Source organism: Hibiscus syriacus, unplaced genomic scaffold (assembly GCF_006381635.1).
Source record: "Hibiscus syriacus cultivar Baekdansim isolate YM2019G1 unplaced genomic scaffold, ASM638163v2 tig00005294_pilon, whole genome shotgun sequence".
In the NCBI taxonomy this organism is placed as follows: domain Eukaryota; kingdom Viridiplantae; phylum Streptophyta; class Magnoliopsida; order Malvales; family Malvaceae; genus Hibiscus; species Hibiscus syriacus.
In genome coordinates, this window is record NW_024062052.1 from 975,983 (window position 1) to 983,753 (window position 7,771).

Below are 7,771 nucleotides of genomic sequence, written 5' to 3' on the forward strand. Positions count from 1 at the left end.
CATAACAACCCTTCTGTCATAAGGTCTTGGACTTTTAATTTCAACATTATGCAATTTTCTGTAAAGTGATCGAAATCTCCAGAGTGATAATTGCATGGATTCTTGACATTTTTCCAATTTGGATGCAAATAAGTACTAGGAGGAATGAGTGTCACAAGACCACTTTCAAAGAAAAAGGATAACAATTCTGAATATAAAATTGGAATTGGAATGAGATGCTTCATCCTCTTTTCCTTCTTGCATTTTTTAGCATTTTTCAATGGGACTTGTTCCATATTTCTCTTATTTGAACCAACTTCAATTTCCATATCCTCTATCATATTTCCTGATCCTTGAAGTTGAGTTGGAATTTAAGTTCCTTAACAGGTTCTTGGTCATTCAATATTTTTGCATTATTAAAATCTAGACTTTTTTCCAAGGCCCTCATCTCCTCATGTTCAATAGGGTCTCCTAACATTTTCTCTCCATATAGTATAGTAACCATCATACTCCTCATCTTGGTCATCTGTTCCCTGGACTCGGCTTGGAACATTCTTGTTTCTTTAAGTATTTTTCGTTGGATTTCTACAAGTTGTTCTTGGATTCTTTCAATCTTTCCAACTTGAGCTAATATTTCATTCATTACTTTCAATCTTTTAGAGACCTATCCTGATTCTTGAATGTACTTTCAGAATTTCTTCATGATCCTTTACTGATTACTCCCATGCTTTCATGATTGACACATGTTATCATGCTATACAGAACATGAATGAATGTGAATGTAAATGCATGTTTGAAAATAGTGTAATTCAAAACTGATTATCTTAAAACAGCTTCCATTGAACACAAAAAAGGTTTTTTAATACATTAAAAGATCATTACATATAAGATACAACTTTCTCTCCTAATTTTTTATTTCCCACTACTAGAAAAAAACCCCTTTAATGACGTGTATTGCGCGTTATCTATGGGTGCGGATGACACATATTTGCCTGTCATTGAAGCCACCGACATGAATCTCAGATGACACGCAATTGTGTGTCATAAATCTATGACGCACATTTATGACATGCATTTATGAAGTTCATTAAGCGTCATTGAAACCCCCGTCATAAATTAAGATGACACATATTTGTGTGTCATAAATTTATGAAACGTATGTATGACTTACATTGCGTGTCATTGAAGCACGCGTCATTAAAAAAGATGACACACATTCGTGTGTCGTGATTGTATTTCGTTAATTATTGTTATATATATATATATATATATATATATTGTAGATTGACAAATAATCAAACTAAATCACATTTAATGCCTCATAATACTAAATATATATATATATATATATATATATATATATATATATATATATATATATATATATATATATATATATATATATATAAGCAATCCATTTGCATACAATATATTCACATTAAGTTACAAATATAATATCCATCACCTATGGCTATTTGAAAATAGAAAACCAAGAATGTTCTCAGATTATCACAAGAAGATACTAACAGATTATAAGATCTTAGCACATTAATTTTACTAAAATGGTGTTAAACGATATGTGCTTAGATCAACCTGAGCAAGGTCACCAACAACATAGTCTTGGAACAACATAGATCAACCTCTGGGTATGTAGCAATTACAGGGAATACAACATTTCCAGCACCACAACCAACCTAATTACCAAGGTCACATTAGTTCTATAATATATAGAAACCTTACATGAGAATTTAAAAACCTTAGCCAAGAAGGGGAACTACTTAACACACACTATAAGGAACAATAAAGTCAAGTTCTACCATATATAGTGGACCAACATTCAACAAGGTTTGCCACACCATTCACTTCAACAATAAGGGCATCTCGTATAAGATTACCAAGCCATTTAGAGGAATAAAATAAGAATTCATAGGGAAAGCAAAAATGTTAGCACTATTCTCATTTACTCGAACTCAATTAAAACAAGTCCATTTCCAAATAACCTAGCATTAACAGAGAACTTATTGTGGATTCAAACTCAGGAAAATAGAATTAATAGGCAGCCTATTTATTTACCACAAAATAGATATTGAACGGATAATATGTAAGTGAAAATGTTAAGTGATTTACCTCCAAAATAACTTTTCTTCCGCTTCTCTGATTTAATAAAAAAGTTAGTTAAAAAAAGGAAACAAATAACCTTGAAGAATTAAAAAATCAAAAACAAAGAGAAGAAAATAGTTATCTTCGACTCACAGAGAAGTATTGATCCCATTAACAGATTTGGAACTACCCACTCCTCCATTTTCTAGGCTTGCAGATGTCATAATTCAGTCAGGTAAACTTTATAGAAACTAGTATTGGTTATCCACTAAATACTACGTAGTGCAACTGCCCATCCCATCCAAGCATCTATCTTCCGAATGGATTCCCAAAGTTAAGAAGGAAGAAACCATTAAAGATGAGAATGTAGAATGTTTATTATCATAGGTTTCGAGCAAAAATAACATATATGACTTACACTCAAGGTGAAGGATCAGAACAAAGAAAAAAAGTGCATTAAGAATATAGTTTCTTACATAACATCATAAACAAATAAATTCCTCAAATAAAAATAACTACAAGCTTGTAGGAGACATAAATTTAAGTTTCTAAGCATTCAAGTAAACTATGATACTGAAAACATATGAGAATCAAATATTAACAATTACTTCTTCATATAGCATACAAAATATATACTTTTGTAGAATATGAGCGTCAGAAAAAAGTAATGTAACAAGGAAACAATAAATTTTCAGTTAAGAAACAACCTATCAAAAAGTACACATCTTAACTTTAAGTTCAAACTAGTGAGATCAGCTACATAAAATTTGCTCCCTTCGAACAGTTAAAATCCAATGTCAGATTCTCTAAAACATACCCAAATTCGTTGTTTGTTTAAATCTTATGCCAATTACCATACCTTTATAAATGAACTTTCTTTCTATTAAATCAAGGTTATCAGTGTGATCTATCAATAAAGTAAATAAAGTGGAACAAGTGGTATCAAAATTATTTCATAAACTTCGAAGTTGGGCCAGACCGGGTGATGGTAATAAATAGTTCAGAAGGGGAAGAAGAAATAAGAAAGAAATACAGAGCTTAACGAAGTCTTTTTCTAAATTTGAATACTCAACAGAGAAACAACAACACTAAACAATAAACACTCCGATCAAGCTTCAATAACAGAACAACATTCTAACAAAACTAAGAGTGAAGACATTCACTTGAGTGGAATAAACCTGGATGAATGGATGGCACCAATACCAGGCCTTCCGTGCTTTACTGGCTTGTATGAGATTGAGAATTCAGCCAAATAGTGGCTAATCATTTCTGGCTTGATTTCCACTTGATTGAAGGTCTTTCCATTGTAAACACCGATGATACTACCAATCATTTCAGGAACTATAATCATGTTGCGGAGGTGCGTCCTAACCGGCTCGGGTTTCTCACCAGGTGGAGCCTCCCGTTTCTGTTTCAAGACAGCAAAATAGTATTCTCGATATAAGTTGCTACCAAAAATTACTTGGATCATCATAAATAAAAATAGTTTAAGGGAAACTTTTATTACAAACAATAAATCAGTTAAATATCCCAATGAATCATCAAAGCTACCTACTTCATTGGCAAAATTTGCAACAGAGATATGCTAAAATGACACTACACTAGCTAAAATAAGGGCAAAGGAGAAAGAAAGAAAATCATTTCATGATAGTTTTATGTATCGTGATATCACAAAAAATGATAGCTAGCTATTACAGCCATGATCCCCTGGCATCATAAGCTTCCCAACAAGGTTGCTAGTGAAACAGGGAACTACATTATATACACAGATCAAGCGAACCAAGCAAGAGGGAACAACAACTGTTCTGTAGAACTATATGGTTATCCGTTACCAAAGGGAGTCACAGAAAATCAGATCACCGGATGTGCAATATAAACAAAGTGGATATCGAAAACTACTAATAATAATAGACCACTAGGTATTGAATCTAGAAAGCATTTTGAAACCGTAGATGTTCATCAATACAATTTATCTATGTCTAGTTTAACATATGAAAGCAAATACACAACCAACAATAACACTATGAAGAATATTAGGAGAGACTACTCCAAAATCTTAGGCATTTTGCGTTTTCAATCTCAACACTAGAACATATGCAGATCCACACATTAAGAAAACACACACAAACTCTAAAGTATCAGTTAATTCCTCATAGTTAAAAAAGAAGGAAAATATAATAATATTTATAGCCTTGCGTAATTGCTTGATCAGAGCCATTGGCTTCCTCTTCAAACCCCTCTGAAACCTAAACTAGCAGAAATGAAATATCTAAATCTCAAAATCAACAGCCATTGAAGAAAAAGAAAATCAAATAGAGAAAATAACGAATGGTAACCTTCGACGAGCACGAGCAGGAAAGAGTTTGACGAGTTCATCAGTGGACATATCCAAGAGAGCATCGAGATCGACACCTCTGAAACTGAACTTCTTGAACGTTCTCTTCTTCGGTACCCTTGGTGCATCAACATCATCATCCACGTCCGCCTAAACAAGATTGAGAACAAAACATGGAAAAAACACCATTGTTATGACAGTGTTTGGATCTCGAGAAACTTGAAAAATGGGGAAGCAAGCGACGTGAACTTTGTTATCGAGGGGGAAAAAGTGGGAAAGGGTGAAAATAATGGGGGGAAAATTAAAATATGACTTTTACAGATGACACACAATTAAAAGTGTACTCTGTGTTTTTGCAAATTTTTTGGATTATGACTATTAAATATGACACACATTATTGTAAGCCATAAATCGTTCAGATTTTAAAAAACATGACATTTTTTATGACACACCTATTTTGCAAGTCATAAATTAGCATGTGTCATCGTTCGTATGTCATTAAAGGTATATTTTCTTGTAGTGTTATTAAAAAGCCAAGTTAATTTTCATTTATGCTCCAGAATCAAATCGTCATTCTACTTCAGCTCCCTTGTAAAACCAGCTAAGTTTACCAGCTTGTGGGCTACCTTGCTTGCTTGGCCAGCAGCTTTCTTTATGTCATCTTTTTTTTCTTGAATCTTACCCGCTATCTTCTAAAATTGTAGACAGTATTGCTCATTTTCCTTTATCATAGAACGTTTATGTTCAAGAAGTTCTTGTACCAGATCTCCATAACCATCCACCATTTTCATCAATATGTGGTTTTGAGTTCTGATAGCTTTCAGCTCAGCATTAATCTCACACTGAGGGATCAAGTATGAAGTTTCTATCTTGGCTATATCCTTCTTCAGTATTTGGTTTTTAGCTTGACTTTTTTCCAAATTGGAGATGGTTGCATTGTATATTTCTTCAGCGATTTGCAAGTCATGGGAAAACTTCTTTGCTTGATCCTCGTATATCTTTTTCCAGTGATTAGTATCACTCTTCAGTTTAATGGTTTCGACCTCTGTGCTTAATTTCTTGTTTTCATTTTTCCAAAAATGGGCTTGAGCTTCATAAAAACTCTCTCCCCTGTGACTGCTTCTATTGATGCTCTTACCATAAAATGATTTTGGTACCAATCTAACAGGATTTGTATGTGCATACCCCTCCATTATTTTAAAAGCTTCCTCAAGATACCCTTCTTTGACTGCTTTACAATTTACTTGATCATGAAACCCTTTGTCCATAATGAAAACCTTTGGTTTTGATAATCACTCTTGAATCCACACCCTTGAGTATGTTATGATTATGCAAATGCAAACAGAAAAATTAATATATGCCTTTAGAACAGACAAAAGTACAAAAACCAGTAAAAAAATCATATCCTAATCTCATGCTTTCTAGTTTCATGCTTTGTTTGGAAAAATAAACCTAACCGCGTGATTTATAATTCGCATGTATTTATTCAGAAAATAAAATAATACTAAATAAAATAAAATACTCAACATGCTTTCCCTTGTGTGCTAACATTTCAAGACTCATTTGGGTTAGGTTCCACCTAGACTCCAGTTCTAGGTTTTATTATATGCTAAGTTTTGGCTATAGGGTAAAAAGGGTCAACGAATTGTCCTTTGTTGGTGTCCCCTTGGACTGCCAAGCCCTCAATCCTGATCCATTACAGACTTTCGGATCAAGTTAAATTCGAAGAACACACTTCCTTATGTCCATACGGAAGTGAAAACCACACGAGGAACATAAGGTGTGAGCTCAAAGAATGGTCCCTTATCCTATATGGAGGTGAAAAACACACGAGGGAATAGTTTCTCATTCAAACTAAATAGGATAAGAGCGGGGTTTTAGCTCATGTCATGAATGCAGTGCACAATGAGTGAGGAAAAACATAACAAGAAATAAAGTAATGTACACCCTATTACTTTATTCTAATAACTTTAATTAAATATGTACACACATAAAAAAACAAAAGTTAGAAAAATAATAAAAATAATTATAACAAACTTAAAACAAATTTATTATTTTATTGCAAAGACAAATAATTAATAAACTGGTAGTTTGACTCTTTTTTTAAAAAAAAAATCCCCAGCGGAGTTGTCAAGCTGTCGAGACGTTTCTCTGCCCGGCGACGGAGAGTACAAATAGTACACCTCAAGGGATGTAACTAGTCTCGAAAAAGTAAGTGTTTATCCTCCTTGAATCAGATGAAACACCAAGTTGTAGAGCCGACACCAATCTTTTAGTTTGGTGAGATTGGTCACCAAAATGTTATATTATTTTAATAAAATTCCTAAGAATAATATTAAAATAATACAACTTGGGTCTGCTTACCAGAAAAATGAGTTCGGGAGTCGGTTACGTATGGGGAAGGATTAGCACTCCCATAACGCCCAAAATTGGTACCGGTATTTATTAATTAGTTTCTTTACAATAAATTATAAATTTGTTCTTTTAAATTTAAATAATTTAATATAGATAAATACTAAATAATATTATTAATCCTATTATAAAATTATATTATAATTACATAGATTAAATTATAAGTTATGTAAAACAAAAATCCTAAAGTATAAATACTAATTAATCATATAATAATTAATGATTACAAAAATAAAATTAACCTAATTCAAAATAATAATAAAATTATGTATTCATTATGTAATTTACCCTATATATATTATTGCGGGACTATAATATAAATATATAATATATGAAAACCAAATTAAAATGTGCAAAACCTGATTTCGATGACTAAAAGTGAAGAATACAAAGCTTGAAGGACCACGAGTGTATTTTACCCGTTTATAGAATTACACAAACAGTTCTTCTCCAAAACGACGTCGTTCGGAGAGGGTATTTAAGCCCAAGACCATCCCCAAAAGGGCCAAGCTTATCCATTTCTCTCATTTTCTTCTCTCTTTAAACGAGAGAACTCTCTCAGTTCTCTCTAAAAACCTCGTCGATGGTACGTTGGTCACCGGTTGGCAGCCAAGAACCATTGTGGACCGCCACCGCTGGCCACCACTGGCCACCACCCATGGTGGCCAAAATACAAAATCAACCCCAAAACGTAGTAGTAGATCTAGACTTTTACCTTCGGTGAAATGGTATTTTCGACAACTTCTGGGCTTCGACAAGGGTAAGTTTCCTTCTACTTTATTTTCTCGCTTTCCCTACTGTTCGTGTGGGTACTTGCTGTATGTAAATGCTTGCTCTGTTGTTTCGTGTCTCTTAGTCTCTTGTTTTGTGTTCGTTCCTGTAGACACCCGTTTTTATCCGGATTTTAAAAAATATTTTATTTATTTATTATTAATATTATTAATA

The 7,771-nt window shown here is 33.1% G+C and overlaps 1 protein-coding gene across 1 annotated transcript; it reads right to left on the reverse strand.

The window, feature by feature from the left end:
- Window positions 1-3,221: 3,221 nt before the first annotated feature.
- On the reverse strand, window positions 3,222-7,486 carry LOC120199026 (40S ribosomal protein S15-4-like). Its single transcript, XM_039200242.1, has 4 exons — window positions 7,403-7,486; window positions 4,416-4,564; window positions 4,268-4,325; window positions 3,222-3,487 (listed from the first exon to the last, which is right to left on the reverse strand). Exons 1-4 carry the CDS (start codon window positions 7,484-7,486, stop codon window positions 3,239-3,241), a joined length of 540 nt encoding a protein of 179 aa, XP_039056173.1. The 3' UTR covers window positions 3,222-3,238.
- Window positions 7,487-7,771: the final 285 nt, after the last annotated feature.